This window comes from Dipteris shenzhenensis, chromosome 25 (assembly GCF_047967505.1).
Source record: "Dipteris shenzhenensis isolate YYH24624 ecotype China chromosome 25, Dip_SZ_1.0, whole genome shotgun sequence".
NCBI lineage: Eukaryota > Viridiplantae > Streptophyta > Polypodiopsida > Gleicheniales > Dipteridaceae > Dipteris > Dipteris shenzhenensis.
This window is the reverse complement of record NC_141620.1, coordinates 44,952,823-44,970,921: the sequence shown is the minus strand read 5'-3', so window position 1 is coordinate 44,970,921 and position 18,099 is coordinate 44,952,823. Positions and strand designations below refer to the sequence as shown.

Sequence of the window (18,099 nt, the reverse complement as noted above, 5' to 3'; positions counted from 1 at the left end):
GGGAGGGAAGGGGAGAGAGAGAGAGAGAGAGGGAGGGAGAGAGAGAAAGAGAGAGAGAGAGAGAGAGAGAGAGAGAGAGAGAGAGACAGGCAAGGGAGAGAGAGAGAGAGAGAGAGAGAGAGAGAGAGAGAGAGAGAGAGAGAGAGGCAGGGGAGATTTGTTATGCTAAAGGATAAGGTGTGAATTCTACCCACACCATGAGAGAGAGAGAGAGAGAGAGAGAGAGAGAGAGAGAGGGGGGGGTGAGGGAGAGACAGACAGACAGACAGACAGACAGATAGACAGACAGAGAGAGACAGAGACAGAGACAAGGGAGGATTTGTTATGGTCAAGGATAAGGTGTGAATTCTACCCACACCATGAGTACATCAAGGTTTGAGTGTGTCATAGTAAGGTTGTGGTGGCCAAAGACAAATGCTTTTGGAAAGACTTGTATGCTCATCTCCTACAATAGTAACACATGCCCATAAGTGCCTCCATCATCTCACATACTACATTTCCATAGTTTTTTTAACAAATTATGTGTTATCTCTCCGTTACAATGCTTGATTTAGCCTAGCCTAATAGTGTGGGATTATGCCCTAGAAAAGGCTAGTTTAAGCTCAAATCTTTGTAGGCTAGATTATTTTCATGGCTACTCTATTGTGATTCTGTCATGTGGAAAATTAGATCCCCATGTGGGTATTGAATCAAGCAACTACATAAGTATCTCCTCCTTGGCAAAGAAAAAATGGCTTACTTAATTTACCCATGCATCATGCTTTCTAAATTTTATACTTCTGTACAACACATTGGATTGGGTTCCACCCAATTGAACCAATTGATAGTTTTTCCCATAATTGTTAAATGCACATTTTAGCAATCTAAACCTAATTTTAAAGAACCCAATAATTTCTTTGGGCTCATCTATCCATAGCTGGGATTGTATTTTGCACATTTATTTAGAAAATAGGAGGAGTACACCCAAAAAAAGATGGTAACACATGAAATCTTGGTTACGGGACACTATAGGTGATATTTAGACAGTCCACCTTCAATTTTAGATAGATACATTTGTATGCCATTTGTGTTTCAATTAATGGAAATTTTTTCTGACATGGATTTTTGATTTACCAACTAGTCCAAGAGGAGAAGGTGAATAGCCATTCACAGAGAGAGAGAGAGAGAGAGAGAGAGAGAGAGAGAGAGAGAGAGAGAGAGAGAGAGAGAGAGAGGTTTGTTATGCCCAAAGGTAGGGGGTGAAATTATGCCCACATCACCAAATTCATCATCAAGTGTGTCATGGTCAAAGCTAGTTTTCCGCATTCCCAATTGTAAATGTCTTCATTATTTGACATACTATGTTTCCATAAATTTTCATATAGATATTGTATTTTCACTCCATTAACATGCTTGGTTTAGCATATCCTATCAATTTTGGCTTACTCCCTGGGAAGGGTAATTTTGGGCTCAAATCCATATAGCCTCCATTGGTATTGTGGCTACTTTGTGGTAATGCCTTCGATAAAAACACCAAACCCACCCCAGGTGGATATTGATGACTCAACTAAATAATGATCTACTTGGCAATCTTCTTAATTTTAGACTCCCTTAGGGCATAATGTCTTTCATTTAATTCAACCAATTGTTAGTTTCCCCCCTAGTTGATATATGCACATTCCAACAATCCAAACCTTGGTTTTAAAAGAACCCACAAATTTCTTTTTCATTTGAGTATAGCAAATATTTTATTTTCTCATACATTCTAAAAATAAGAAGATCACACCCATCAAACTTATATTCCACTTGGGTACTACAGCTATAAAACAATGTGTTTGATGCACATGTATTTGTGCTCATGCATGCACATGTGTGTGCCTTATACATGCTTGCTAAAAGTTTACACATTTAGAGGATCACATCCCCTTGGAAGGTCTATATTGTCTAAAGCCTTTTTGGTTTCTTACAAATGTTAACTTGATTTCAAAGAAGCATTTGTGTACATCATTTGCGATTGGAGACCAATTACACACATGCCTATTGATTACAAGGTGGTGGCTAAAATGCTGGTTAATAGAATCAAGGGTTCTTTGCATGATGGTCTATATCTTGCCCAATATGGCTTTATACCTTGTAGAGACACATCATGGATAATGTTGCCAATGCCTATGTTGGAATGGAATATGCACGTAGCAAGATGTACTTTGGTACAAGTAGATGTTGCAAAGGCATTTGATATTATACAATGGGATTTTATCTCGCACACCATGCAATCTTTGGGATTTGGAGGAAAAATGCAACATTTTATTTATTGGTTGTAGTTTGATAGTAAAGTTGCTTGCATTTTGTATGGGGACATTTCTTATTAGTGGACTCTCCATCATTCGATACGACAAGGATGCCCTCTTAGTGCCTTATTGCATGCAATAGCCACTCATCCTATGCTTCAATATATAGATCATCTGGTGGCCACTTATCCTCGCATGGTTCAGAGATCCATGGAAGAAAGCCCATGATTGCACAAGCTTATGCTGATTATGTGCTTTATCTTTGTATGGATTGGCTACTGGTTTGCAGGTAAACTTTCAAAAATCCAAGCTTTTGCCTTTGCATGCCAAGGACTCGCATCACCTTTTGTGGCCATAATTCAGATTGTTCGTCATATAGGCTATCCATTGGGTTGGATGGTTTCTTGCCATCAACAGATGGATTGGGTGCCTGAAAAGCTTTAAAAGAAATTGGAATACTAGAAATTGGCCACTTGGCCATTACATGCTCGGCTTCGCATTGTGCATACAATTTTTTTTGCCATTGATGATGTTTGACAAGAAAGACATTACATGTTTCTTGTCTTCTCTTATGGAAAATTTTGGGTGCTCAAAGAATGGCTCTAAAAGCATCAGATTACCCTCCATGGAGCATCTATGTTCACCAAAAATGCATGGTGGTTTGAATATCTTGAATATTCATATTCATATTTTGGCACATAAAGGGAAAATGATGCTGGAATTTATTTAGGGTGACTAGCCTTGGGCTACTATGTTAAGTCATTTATTTGATTGTAATAATCCACTCAATGGGATCTTATTATGGGATATATTGATGGAAGAGTTAAGGGATGCCCTTTTGCCTTTTGAATGTTTTCAGATGGAAAAGAGATACTCTCTCATCTTAATGGCAAGGCCAAAGCTCTGTGGAAGGAAACTCCTTATAGGCTGAGAGTTTACATTTGTCCAAGGTGTTTCCATGCCCACTGGCATTGCAGGAACCCAGATGCTCCTATTTCATTTCCTTTAAAGAAATCCCAGACTGTGGGGGATGTAGATAAGCCTGATGGTACTTTTCTAGCTTTTCCTCTAGTAGCTAGACAATATGGTTTGGGGCTACACTATCAGCCCCTCTGGCATGACATTTCTTAGATTCTTCAATGTTTTCTACTAATCAGCCCATTTCTTGACTTAAGGATTGGGCCCTACACCTGGGGTGCCAACTCAATATGTGATATGTTACTACCCTCATCCAAAATCCAAGGTATGGAGGGACAAGGTTCATATATAATATGCATGGATTTTCTTTAAAATTTTCAAATATGCAAGGGGAAAATATGAAAAATTCATGTCCCCCATCCCACAAAATATAAGGTATGTATCTTTAAAAATATGTTATATTTTAAGATTTGTATATATTTTTCATAATATGTGGCCCAAAGGGGGGGGTCTTTTGGATGAGGGGGGGTAAAACAAAAAATACACTAAAATATGAGAACCTATCTCCTTTCAAATTAATGTAACTTTTTCATGTGTTACCCAAATTTTAAGGTGTAAAGACATATTGGAAGCTCTTTTAGTGTAGAACACAACCATGTCAATTTGAATAATTTCTACTCATGGCATATTGTTAAATTCATCTCATACTCAATATTTTGATAGGTTTTCTTACTAAAAGGAGTTGGCGCCCCAGGGCCGTACATTGTTAAGGTTCACCTAGTGCCCATTGTTATTAGCTAACATCATTGTAGCCATCCTGTATAGGGTTTTTTTTTTGGCAAAAAAAGTTTATAATATATTATATCAACATATCTACATAGTCTTTAGAGTAGAAAAGCCAGCCCCCATGGGGAGAAGTTACATCGGCAAAACAATTCTAACAAAAACTAAAGTACTTGGAAACTTCTGAGTTTATCACAGCAGCAATAGACTTAAAAGGAGGGTTCCTCTATATCATCATTGGTAGAGTAGTCAGAGTAACTGAAATCCATATCATATGAGTCACCAGTATTATCAGAGTCATCAGAGGCAGCAACATGAGCTTCACTGAAGGAAATTGATTCCTTCTTCACAGTTGGAGCTTGGATCTGCTTAAGAAAACAAGTAAAGTCAATAGGGATTTCAAAGGGGTAGTGTTGCTCATCCCAAAGCCTCTTTGTACATGGCCTCTTTGTACATGGTCTTGAAGATCAACATTAAACAGAGCAGCATCAGATCTGAACTGAGTTATCAGCTCTGCAATTTTCCTTTATTCCTGTGCATCCAATTGAGAAAAAGTATATCAGCATGCAAATCAAGTTGGTTAAACTGACAATTGTTTCTGGCTATCCAAATAAACCACAGTGCATGTGTTCTAACGAGTGCCCATTTCTCCTTCTTTGTCTTTGAAGAGTCCCCTAACATAATAACTTTCCAATTAATGGGCTCTCCTGTTTCATATTGTACTATTTTCCAAACCTTTCTAGCAATAGGACAGGCAACAAAGAAGTGGAAGATATCTTCCTCTGAAGAAGGACATCTCATGCACTTGCCATTTCCCTTCCCAATTCTCAATCCTCTGTTGTTAGTCCAAACAGCTTTGTGCATTATTAACCAAAGCAGGGCAGACATTTTATCAGGGATTGAGCTTGACCAAATGCAACAGAATTTGAATTTCCATTTGCCCCTAGAATTCTGCAATTCCATCTAGTATTAAGGACAATGAAAAGATCCCCTATGTCCCTGGATGGGGTAGGAATAGGGAAGAAGGAAGTACTCTCGACCAATCATTTGAGTGAATATAATCCAATTTTGTGCATGCCTAACCCCATGGCAATCACATCACTTGGCTCTCCTCTTCAAGATCCCTCAAGAGAAGCAGATTGTCCTCCCTATGCTACTGTAGAGGCTTGTAAATAAAATCCATAGGCATGTCATTTTGCTCATTCATTGTGCCACACATAAACCCACCATACTTCATAGGCTTTTGTTAATTTAATGTTGGAAAAAAGCATTGGCAACTTCTTGACCAAATAGAATAGACTACTAAGGGGATTCTCTTGCCACTTGATCCGTGTTTGCCAAGATTGAGGTGTATGTCCCTCGATTCACATCTATCGTATCTCATGGTCATCTTCTTCATGAGCACACCCAAGACGTAAGGAAATATAGGCATAGATGTATAAATCGGTGGGTGATTAGAGGGAGGTTAAGGGTGAATCATGTCTCCTCTAGTTATAGAATAGTCATCTTCGTCTTCGTTATTGTATTGTTTTTTTGAGGAGCTTGCAAGTACCACCGACCTCTCCTTCCCACTTCTCCCTCCCTCTCCTTTACTGTGTCACAGGGGTGCGTCGATCCAAACGTTGGATCTACTACCTTCCATAATGATAATTTGGGATACCCTCTTTTACCGGTAATGTTTGACATCCGATTGGTTTCACATGTTACAGCTGCACTCCAAACTTAACCCCACCGCCACTGCTACATGATGATCGCCGTTGTTGCATCAAAGTAGTCAGGCCATTGCAATTCTCGTGAGTTCTTGCACACCATGGAGATTGCTCAATCCCCACCTCAATGAACTAGAAAGCTACACCTATCACCTTCCTTGCATCACTTAACATGGCCACTGGTTCCTACACCACTTTGCTGAACTAGGTTTTAGCGATCCCTTGATCACTTGGTTGTCTTCTACTAAACGGTCCGCACCACAAGACAATCAACAATCACCTCTAGTTATCGTTTATTGGTGTGTACAGGCTAAACCCGACCTTCGACTTCCCCCTCCATCAACCTATGCACCTTCATCATATTCATGTTTGGGCTTGGTCGGATTCAAGGGCTGGGTCGAATTCTACGTCTTGTCGATCCGCTGTAAAAAACTGGGCCTTGCCATGCATGCTCGTGGCATTGTGCCATGTGGCATCCATCTTGCACGTCATGTCACGTGCCACGTGCACTCGCTCCGACCGTCCATGTAAAGGAAAAAGCCAACATTTAGGGCAAAAAAGTGCTCGAAATCTAGCTCGGGAGCGGGTAGGATTCCGAGTACAAAGGAATCCTCGAAATGAAATACGGCCAAACTTTGGCAGCCCTCCTCATTTGGTTGCTCCACTTTCCAACATCTTTATTTTGCGAGTGCTAGTGCTGCTAAATCTTGCTAACTTGTTTATCTTTGGACCAATGGACTTATGGGTGGTGTTCCCACCACCTTTCTGTCTTCGCAGGATCAAAATAAGTAGCTTCATCCACGAGTAGTTCCATCCATGGCAGCCTCAAACATCTTCCTCTCTCGCCTTTGTATGGCTTCTGCACCTTCCTTCCCTTCCCCTGCAGTGTCTCCATCCTTGAGCGGCGAATGTTTTATCCGCCCACATCTCAGGCAGCTCGCTCCTTATTCTCCAATACTTCCGTTCGAGGCAAGTTTCCATTTGTCATGTTGTCTTTGCACTCCGCTTCCCGCCAATGTCCTAGTGCCAACGGTGTGGAAAACATTGACGGTTTGAAAACAAAAAAAAGATTTTCAGAAAGGTTAGCCTGGAAGGCTGAACCGTCGCTGTCCAAGACTTCATAATTGTTCAGTTTCAAAACAACGAGCTGAGACCTGCTATCGTATTTGATTTAGCTGCATATTCTTTTTCGTTAGAGAGTTCAATCTAGGATCTTTGTGGAAGCATAACCTGTATTGTGTCAACCACTACTGCCGTCTATCATCTCAGATCTGAGCAATTCGGAGATCGACTTGACAATTGAAAGAGGAAGGTGACTTTTACAACTCTTGCCTCCTTCCAAGAGCGTACAATGGGAGGTTGCTTTTTGCTGAACCAAGAGATGCTGCTACCTGTCAGCAAAAAACAATACCCAGGAGTAGACCTCCAGGTGTTGAGATCTCCTGCCCAATACGAGTCATAGAAACGACCGAGCACATCTCATGAGCTATATCTGATGCCATATTCTCGAGTCTCTTTAATGTATTTGAGAACTCGGATAGAAAGAAGCCCCTGATTCTCCCTTGGTTATGATGAAAACTGAATCGGCACCCCACCCCAACTATATAGCTGATTTTAGGTCTTGTACTGGAGAGAGAAATGAGGCTGCCAATCACCTCTCGTACTCTTGAGTCCACTAGTACGTTGGAAAACACAGCTACATTGGACTCTTGCTCAGACCACATTAAGTGGTGCTTTGTAGATGGTCTAACCTTTGTTAGCAGTTGTAGCTTGAATGAAGAGAATGTGGACTACTTTGATTCTTTATGGTTGAGTCTTTCACAAGTAGTTGTAGTTTGAATGAAGGGAATGTGGACTACTTTGATTCTTTATGGTTGAGTCTTCCCTTCACCTCCGGAGTGCCAACAGAAACTTAGTACAAAAACCTTCGTATAAATGGATTCTCAAGTATGCGTGGTTTTGTGGATTTGTATGTGAGAGCAAATGTTTATACTATGGTCTATACCCACGGTTGGGCAGTGATGATGTCAGTGGGGATGCCATAGTAGCTAGTCCTGCTATGCGTGATGGAGTTCATGGTTTTTAACCTTATGAGTGACTATTAGGAGATTGAAACTGCACTATGTGTTTTTGTAAGAAATCCTAGATTTACTATATTTAGAAATGTGCTATGGAACAGAAAGGAGACTGAAATAGCAAAGAACAAGGAATAATTGCATTGTTTGAGTGTCTGTAGTATATCTGTAGTGTGTCATCCATACAATTGGGCCTCTCTTATATAGAGAGTGAAGAGTCACACATGAAAAGGTGTGTACTCCAAAGTGTATGTGCATGAAGAGGTGCGTACCCCTTGTGAAGGGTGTGACCCTTGATGAGAGGGTGCATTACAATAGGAGTGTCTCTTCAATAGAATGTCTCTTGTGAAAGGGTTGTGCCTCATAGGAAGTGTCCCATCGAAAGGGCATACCCTTCCACAAGTGTCCATTCATCAAACCATCCATAAAACTAGATATAGAGAAAGGAATACGTCACAGATTGTGACATCCCCTCCCACTCAAAATAAGACCCTGGTGGAGATAATGAACTGATGTAGAAAATATCACTGTAAATTCTGAAAATACTGCCATAAAATGTCAGGGTACTGCTGTAAGTCTTCATCAGATTGCCAAGTAGCGTCGGAGTCGTCTAGATCTCGCCAAAGAACAAGAAATTCTGTGATAAGTCGATGTCGAGTCTCTCGTTGTCGATGGTCCAAAATACGCTCAGGAATAAGGAGAACATAATCGTCTTCGATTTCTGGGACATAATCACCTGCAGGAGGAACTGCTTCATCGCCTGGAATGTACGTCTTTAGCCAAGAAATATGAAATGTCGGATGGATTTTACCCCATGATGGTGGTAATTCCAATTTGTAACTTAAAGGTGAATTTTTCTTGATGATCCGGAAAGTTCCATAGTATCTTGAAACACAGACTTAATCGTCTTATAGCGATGTGGGGCTACAAATAATAGCACCATGTCACCAGTGTCGAATTCCAGGTGACGTCTATGTTTGTTGGCAGACCGTTGATACCGCTCTTGCGCTTTTCGCATATGATCCTTGACTTGGAGTAGAATGTCTTGCATTTCTTGAACCAGTTGATCAGCTAGGGCCACTCAATGTTGAAGTACAAAATTCGTTGGTACGATTGGAGTGTGTCCATAAGCTGCTTGGAATGGAGTCATGCTGATGGCACTATGGAAAGAGTTATTATAACCAAACTCAAGGAGTGGTAGATACGCTTTCCAAGCTACTAGGCGTGACTGAATATAATGTCGAAGCATTTCTTCGAGAACTTGGTTGACTCTTTCAGTCTGGCCATCTGATTCTAGGTGATAGGCTGAATTGAACAGTAGAGTTGTACCCAAAGATTCGAACAGTGAAATCCAAAAGTGACTGGTAAACTTAGGATCTCTGTCGGATATGATATTCTTGGGTAATCCATGGTGTCTGAAGATGTGTTGTATGAAGAGTTTGGCGATATCCGGACCCTGTGCACTGCTTTTGCAAGCAACAAAGTGTGCCATTTTGGACAATCGATCAACAATTACCATAATCTGAGTGTTACCTCTGGAGGATTGGGTAGTGTTGTAATGAAATCCATGGAAATACTTTCCCACCTTTCAGTTGGAACTGGAAGAGGCTGAAGAAGTCCTGCTGGAAGTCGTCGGCTTGCTTTCATTTGTTGACAAGATAAGCAAGATGTAACCATTTTGATGACGTCGCTTTTCATCTGAGGCCAGTAATATGTTGCACTGAGTAACCTATAAGTCTTGTTGATGCCTGGATGGGCAGCATAAGGAACTACATTATGCTCTTTTAACAAAAGACGTCAAACATCCTTGTCATGTGGTACACAGACGCGATCTTGATAATACTGAAGGTCATCCGTATAAGAATAGGATGAGAAAATCTTCTATTCGGAAGTCGAAGGTTGATCTTTTGAAAGAACTTGTACTGCTGTGCCGAAGTCTTTATCATTGAAATACTTCTCTTTGAATGAATTCGGAACATCCACAGATAATCTAGAGATTACCATAGCTGATGTTAGAGTTAACCTGCTGAGAGCATCTGCAACTACATTGCGTAGTCCTGGAATGTACTCAATGGTCATGTGAAAGTTGGCCAGAAACTCAACCCAGCGTGCTTGTCGAGCATTCATGACTGGTTGAGTAAAGATATACTTTAAAGAGTGATGGTCTGTCTTGACCACCGAGTCGGCTCCCATGAGATAATGTTTCCAAGAGCGATAAGCATGTACAACAGCAAGAAACTCCTTATCATAAACCGGGTATCAGGTTTGGATATTAGAATGTTTAGCTCCTGTAGCGATGTCAGAAGCGTCGGTCATGACCTCAAATGGAAGGTTTGGGTCAGCAATAGCCATAACTGGTATGGTAGTGAGTGCTTGCTTGAGTTGTTGGAAACTATACTCTGTTTCGGGAAGCCACTGAAAAACTACTGTGCTTTTCAATAATTCGGACATAGGAGCTGCGATTTTGGAAAACTGATAGACCTTTGTATGGTAGAAGTTTGCCAATCCGAGAAAAGAGCGGACATCATGAACATTCTTAGGAGTAGGCCAGTTTCGGATTACCTCGACCTTCTTGGGATCCACAGAGATGCCTTGAGCTGAAATAACATGTCCCAAATATTCGAGTTGGGTCTTGAAGAACTCACTCTTCTCAATGTTGATGTAGAGAGAATTTGTGCGGAGAACTTCAAAAACTTGGTGAAGATGTTGTTTGTGCTCATGTAGGGATCTGTTGAAAACGAGGATGTCATCGAGGTAAACGATGACGAACTTATTGAGGAAAAACCTGAAGATGTCGTTCATTAGTGTCATGAATGTGGCCGAGGCATTGTTTAACCCAAAAGGCATGACCAAACATTCATAGTGTCCATACTTTGTTCGAAAAGCTGTCTTGTACTCATCGCCTTCTCGTATGCGAATTTTATGATAACTTGAATGAAGATCAATCTTTGAGAATTGTGTTGCGTCTAGAAGTTGATCGAAGAGGTCATTGATGCGAGGCAATGGATACTTGTTTTTGATAGTGAGCTTGTTGAGGGCACGGTAGTCGATGCAGAGGCGCATCGACTCATTCTTTTTTTCCATAAGTAGTACAGGAGATCCGAAAGGGCTGCGACTGGGCTGAATGTGACCTTTGTCGAGTAGTTCGGTCACTTGTCTTTGGATTTCTTCATTTTGAGTGTAAGAAACCCGATAAGGAGGTTTCGACGGTGGATTACTACCGGGAATAAGTTCGATTGAGTGATCCACTGGTCGTCGAGGTGATAACTGCTTTGGCAATTCCTGTGGAAAAATATCCAGGTAGGGCTGGAAAAAAGGTTGGTTGAGGTATTCAGGAGGATCCTTTGTTGGTGTCTCCTCTACTGTCGTAACCAACAGAAGTAAAGTCTTTACTTGACGTTTATGAACCCACTTCTTTACTTGTAGGGCAGAGGCAACTGGGGTTGAAAGAGAGTCCCTAGAACTAGTTAGCTCAATAAGTTTTCCTTGGTGGACAAACTGGATAGTATGGCTGTGAAAACTGATTGATGGATCATAGTCGTAGAGCCATTGTTGTTAAAGTATGACATTGTACCGAGAAAGAGGCATGATGTCGAAGTTCAACTTGTTCGTATAATGTTGGATGCGAAAAGACAAGTTTTTGATCGTGGTGTTGCACAAGAAGGTAGTTCCATTTGCGAGTTCAATTTGATAGTCCATGAGACTAGGACTGGTGGTCAACCGAAGTTTGTCGACCATAGAACTAGCTAGGAAGTTATGAGAGCAGCCACTGTCGATGAGGATAGTGACCGTTGTTCCATGAATTGATCCTTGAACACAAAGTACTTGAGTGGCCAGGGAAGGTTCGGGGTTGCTGGCAAGGCTTAGGTGGATGGTATTTGCGATTCAAACAGCTTTGCCTTTCTTGTCTTGTGCTAGGGTAGCATCTTCTGTTTGGGAAGTGCTAGGTTCCATATTGGAATTTTGCTTTGGTCGCTTGGGACAATCGAACCATCTATGGTCGCCTGTACAGATGGTACAAAGTCCTTTTGTGCTGGAGTTGTTCTTCTTGTCAGTGGTCGCACCTTTATGTTGGGGATGACGGTGATGACTTTGTGAAGAAGAAGAGGCGCGATCCTTGGAGGGGTGCTTCTGTTGGAATCCAGCATATGATTTCTGAGACTTGTGGGGATCTTGAGACTGTTGCTGACCTTGATTACCCGAGTTTTTTCTAAACCTGGGGTTATCTTGAGGGCGAGCACCTTTGGCCATAGTAGAGTTCTTTGTTTTATTAGCACTCTGCTTCCCTGTGTTTTGGAAATCTGTTATGCGCTCTGCGTAAGCAATAGCGCCAGCTGTGGTGGTGATGTTTGCTTTAAGGACATCAATGCGTAACGAGGGATTTAGGCCTGAGATGAAAGCATAAAGGCGATCATCATCAGTTAAACCATCAATCTCCAGCACCAATGTGGTGAACTGAGAGATGTAGGAAGACAGGGAGCCTGTTTGCTCCAACTGTCGGAGTTTTGAACGTGCTTGGAAGTCAGCATTGGCAGGTATGAACTGCTTATGGAGCACGTGTTCAAAACGTTCCCAAGTTAACACACTTTTGCCGTCCTTTAAGCGTCGTTGCCACCATAGGAAAGCTGTATCCTTGAGGAGGGAGGCTGCCAAGGCAATCTTTATGCCTTGAGTGAGGTCAATAGTATCAAAGTACATGCGCAGTTTTGCGAGCCATTGGTCAACTGTTCGGCGATTTCGTTGACCAGTGTAGGCTTCCGGAAGTTTAATGTCAAGTCTTTTAGTTTTGGAAGCTTGGAGTAACCAGTAGAGGGCATGGAGTTCAGTGTTTTCTACCTCTGGTGGGAATGAGTCCACATAGTCGTCTGGTTGCGTCACGTCATCCTTTGTATGTGTGGTACTGTGAGAATCTTGGAGTTGTTGGACTTTCTGGACCAAGTCGGAGATGCTGTCCTGAAGCTGGGAAATTTGAAGTTGAAGTAGTGCTTCGCCTTGTAAGTTGACGTCAGGGATCTCCGGAGAGGCTGCACGCGAGCGTTGTGACATATCTGAGGTCCCCGTGAGAAAAGCACGAACCTGCGCTCTAGTTTGTACCATTCCTGGAAGAAGATTCGGGCTGCTCCCTGAGGTTGCTCATGTTGGAGGGGGCAGGAGAAGCAGGATGGAACCAACCGTGGAAATCTGGTAAAGGAGGTCCTGTCTGAGGTAACACTGGTGATGCCGAAATTGGTGTTATCGCTCGTGAGAGTACAGGGGTAGGTTGTAGAGTCCACGGATCTGAGAAGGGATAAGGAGCTGCTATTGGAAGTGGAGGATATCCAGGAGAAGGAGTGCCTTCAGAGTGTAAATACTGTCTTGGGGAAGGTACAACCTGTATAGGAGGATATCTGGGAGCTGAAGGAGGTGGAGAGTACCCTGGAGATGCTGAAGCTGAGGGGTAAAAGTCTCTCCAAAGATGGACAGCAAACTCGTGAGGAATATCAGGTTCTGAGTATCTTCGTGTCTCGTGGAACACAACCTATACTGTGCTGAGGAAGTAATGTAACTGAGGTGCCTCACGTAGAAGGTATACGATGTGGTCCAAATCACTAGGAGGGCACGTGACACAGAAGACCCACGATGCCAGAGCTCCGAAATGGGCTGGTTGTGCAATCTGAACATGATATTGTGTGGTAGATGATGCCTGAGGTGTCCTTGAAGGGACGGGTGAATAGGAGTTTCCATACTTTAAGGAAGCGGCTTTCATTTGCTGTAATTTGATAATAAGCGTCAAATGACAATATGAAAGAGAATCCTTAGAAATAGAATGGAAAAAATCCACCTAGCATAGATTTAATCTGCCAATTAGTTGCGTAGAAAAGGCCTGCAGATCACTGTCCGGAGGTCCATGTTGCTGTCCTTGCAAATCCACGTGGCTGTGTGAACCAGAAATAGGTGCCTGGTAAGACTTTCGAGGCAGATAGCGGTGTTGGCAGAGGCTGGGTGCAGAAAAGGCAGATTTCCTGCGTTGATTTCAGAGGAAAAGTGCCTGTAGGGTGCGAGGAGCAGATCTCGGCCTGGCTGGTCAGGATTGGAAGGCAGCAACAGGGCGCTTTTCACAGGCTGTCTGCATCACGATAGAGGGGCTGAACCGCTGCTGAGCAAAAAGGCAGGTATGGTGGCGAAAAAGGGGGCAGGCTGCTTGCTTATGGCAAAACAGGCTGCGAGCTTCCAAGGCTGAATCGCGATAGCCAGGGCAGTGATTTGGCGCTGCAGGACTGGCAGGAACCCAGGGCAGCAGACTGGCTGGGGGGGGGGCTGCGTATGGCATGGAAAGAGGGCTGCGTAGGGAGGTGAGCCAAAATGACGAATTTCTGTACGGCGTCAAACGTGAATCGTCATTTTGTGTGTGGCTGCCTAGGTTGGGTGGTTGCCAAAAATCAAAAGTGTGGGTTTAATTAACCCGTGGGTAGTCTAGGGTAAGACCTAAGGTATGGGGCTGGGTTTTCCTTTTTAGCCCCTCTAGGTACCCTTTTATATAAGGTGCTTGGTGCCAAAAGGTGTGCCTATTCTAAGGGGTGTGACCCTTGGAATAGGTGTACCTTTTCATGAAGGGGTGTGACCCTATTTTCAAAAGGGGTGTCCCCACATGAAGAGGTGTGTCCTTTTTTCCACGATGGGGTGTGTCCCTTGGGTGAGGAGTTGAAACTCTTCATCAAAAAGTGTGTCCGATGGTGGAAAAGGTGCGTCCCTTGGTTTTGGGACAGCCCAAGCACATGAAAAGACACGATTTTTGTCGTGTCCATTCACATCAACTCGTGATGTGTGGGAGATGGAGAGGCCATTGATGACTTTAGGCAGGGTAGGCACTAAAAATTGTTACTCTCATTCTCTCCATCTCTTCCATGCACAACGTGCACGGATATCCTTCTAGCGGAAAGAAATGTATCAGATCAGCGCTAGAAGGTGGGGGGCATTTCCTACAGGCAGGAGCGAAATTTGCTCTGATACCACTGTAAGAAATCCTAGATTTACTATATTTAGAAATGTGCTAAGGAACAGAAAGGAGACTGAAATAGCAGAGAACAAGGAATAATTGTATTGCTTGAGTGTCTGTAGTGTATCCGTAGTGTGTCATCCATACAATTGGGCCTCTCTTATATAGAGAGTGAAGAGTCACACATGAAAAGGTGTGCTTCAAAGTGTATGTGCATGAAGAGGTGTGTACCCCTTGTGAAGGGTGTGATCCTTGATGAGAGGGTGCATTACAATAGGAGTGTCTCTTCAATAGAATGTCTCTTGTGAAAGGGTTGTGCCTCATAGGAAGTGTCCCGTCGAAAGGGCATACCCTTCCACAAGTGTCCATTCATCAAACCATCCATAAGTCTAGATATAGAGAAATGAATACGTCATAGATCGTGACAGTTGTGTTTTTAGAGAGATGAGTTTGGGCATGTTCCTAGATTCATTCTAAATATACATCTTGCTTAGACAACATGTACATAGACCAATGAGCCGACTGGGTCTGATGGCTGGCCTGACATAGTCTGTGGACTGGCCGACCAAAGAACCACCCTTTTGGCTAGGTGTTTGCCCAGTCCTACAACCCACGTAATGGGCTCTTTGCTGAGCCTTGTCTCAGCCTCCTTCCAGGCCCATGAGTAGCCCCAAAGAAGGGCAGCTCCATGACAGTCCCATGTGGAGGATTATCATTTGCTGTCCATGTGGCAGCCCTCTCCCTCCCCTATTTCACTATAGGTGTCACTGCCCCATGCACTCCTCATTTGGGGGCTTACAAATGGCGCTAATTTTTTGACACCCCCTCTTAACGAGTTGTGTTTTAGAAATAACCATAACAGAGGGTACACGCAGCAGTAGATAGATAGAATAGCCCCGGAGCTCACACTGTGGAGTTGTGGGTGGAATCCAAAACTTCTTTACTTTGTGTGCTCAACATAAACGTCCAAGCCAGTAAATAGACTCCAAGAGAGATATATTACCAACAAAATATATTTCCGTCCAATGGAATCAATATCCAGAGTCCCACCAAATTGTGGTCCTTTGTCCTTACCAAAATGATGCTATCCTAATACCTCCGTGGCACTTCCAGATTCCTAAGCCTGCGTTCTCCTGGCCGAGCTTCAGTAGACTTTGTCATCGTGCCTTGATCCCTGCTCCTTGCTGCCCTGGAAGACAGCCACGGGTGCAACCCCTTCCTGAGCTTTGTCTGCAGCTATCTGAATTTGTACGATTGCATATTTTCTAGTCTTACAAAGGTATATTTTCCTATCACCTTAGTGGACATGCAAATTCTTTGAATTTTCTTCCAAGTGGTGATTAGTTGTTCAACTAAATCGAAATACCTTACGTGGGTGCAGAAGCCCCAACAACTAAATTCTCAAAATTTGGTCTTCAGAACAACAAAAATCTGAGTTCGTACGATTGGATATATTCTAGTCTTACAAAGGTATATGTCTGCAGCTCTTGAGCTCCCTCTAGACCTCGTGGATGTAGGGCCAAGTGCTGCTGCTTTGCTGCTCCAATCTGCTGCTTCAAGTGCTGCCTGGAGTGGATGAGAAATGTCCCCTTGAAGGGGCTCCTTTTATAGGTTCTGAAGGGTCCCAAAATGGCCGACCCAGCAGTCCTTTAGCCCCGACCAATGCTAGTCTATAAACGGACCCAGCAGGCCCTTTGCATGGGAGTGTGAGCTGACTGTTAGAGGTGACATCTCCTGTATCATAGAGTGAGGGCGGGTCTGCCTGCCCATTTGAGGGTGAGAGGGGCCTTTCTTGTGGGTCTTCCCGCTCAGGAGAGGTAGAGGGGGATGGTTTGCTGGTCATCCTGGAGGCGCCTCTATCCTGGATAGGTTTGTGGGTGCAGGGCTGTTTTTCACCCGCCCCTAGGGCCGTACAGGGCTGCGTCAGCTGCGGGTCATGGAGAGCGGTGCAGTGCTGTTTTTCCCCACCCCATGGCCTGTTAGGGCTGCCACTAGGCCACCTACATGGTGCCTAGGTGGCGCTTTGGTTGGGGACCAACTTGGCTCCCAACCCTGGTCTAGGGACCTGATCCACTGAACTGCCCCCTCCGGTCGGCCAATTTGGGCAAGTGAGGGGGGCCTGTGAAGTGCAATGGATCTGGACAGAAATGGAGAGAGAGAGAGAGAGAGAGAGAGAGAGAGAGAGAGAGAGAAACAAAGAAAGAAATTTTATTAAAGGTCCACGGAAAGCCATACATGGCCTATGGGACACAAAATCATCCGAAAGGAAAATACATCATCAACGATGCGCCAACTAGGTGGCCTCATCGTAATACAGGCCACAAAATTCCTAGATACAAAATGAAATGAAATAGAGTACCAAAAATGCCTAGATACAAAATGTAAAATATGAAATATGAGGAACATCGTCTTCCCTAAGGGGTCTGTGATCCAAAGAAATGATGGAAGTCATGGCCATCGACCATGCCTCCTGCCATGAGTGTGAAGATCTGGGCAAGTGTCAAGTGGGCTGTTGGCGGTGCCAAGTCTCCATGGAGCAATCTCCTCCAAAAATCTGCCATCATCCTCCGTCGTCTAGAAATAAAGCGACGGGTACGGCCTCTGTGTAAGATCATCCTGCGGTGCTGCCGGATCATGTCATATGTACATCCTCGGGGTGGAACCATCGGTGCTCTCTGGCAAGATGGGCTATCTCTGTGCTCATGGTCCTGCGCCTCGTCCTGCTCCTCATGAATAACCAGGTCTCTGGCAGGGATGCGACGGTGCTCTCTGAGGAATCTCTCTCTGTATCTTGTGATCTCCCTGATGAACAACGCTAAGCAATACTGATCCTCATACTCCATAATCCGAGAGAGAGGTCCAAATCCGTGCCCAAATAAACAGTGAAATCTGCCACGGATCTCATAATATAAAGGGCATCTGCAAACAAAGTGCTCCTCAGTCTCCACCTCCCCCATAGTGTAACAAGGGCATATCCTAGTCTCTCGCCTGGGTCTATGTCCGGTAGCTGTACAACGCATCCTGCCGGCCTCAACGTCTAATTTGTGGGAAGATACCCTGAGCTGGCCTAAGGCAATCCTGAGTGAGTGCGACATATGAACGCCGATATATCCTAGGGATATGATGAAGCCATCCTCTGAAATCCTGAGAAAATGGTCATGATATGTGGCCATCTTCGTAGGAAGCTCCGTGGGATGAACCCAAGTGCGAAACGTGTGTAGCTGCAACAAATCTGCCCTGATAACCTGACTGAGCTCATGTCGAGTGAGAGGGAGGCGAGGGGCATCTATGCTGTATCGAAATGGTGGCAGCCTATCCATATCCAAGCCCAACGAGGTGAGCCATGTGGAGAGTGTGTGGTACCAACAAAA

The 18,099-nt window shown here is 43.7% G+C and overlaps 1 protein-coding gene across 2 annotated transcripts in view; it reads left to right on the top strand.

The window, feature by feature from the left end:
- The first annotated feature begins 6,298 nt into the window (after positions 1 to 6,298).
- LOC147885934 (histidinol-phosphate aminotransferase, chloroplastic-like) overlaps positions 6,299 to 18,099 on the top strand; it is a 42,932-nt gene continuing 31,131 nt past the window's right edge. Inside the window, exons 1-2 of one of the 2 annotated variants that reach the window (XM_087396299.1) lie at positions 6,299 to 6,332; positions 6,455 to 6,646. In XM_087396299.1, the coding sequence (XP_087252425.1) occupies positions 6,494 to 6,646 (153 nt within the window). In that variant the 5' untranslated portion in view covers positions 6,299 to 6,332; positions 6,455 to 6,493. Of the gene's footprint in view, positions 6,647 to 18,099 lie in introns of both variants that reach the window. The other variant, XM_087396298.1, reaches the window with a different exon arrangement.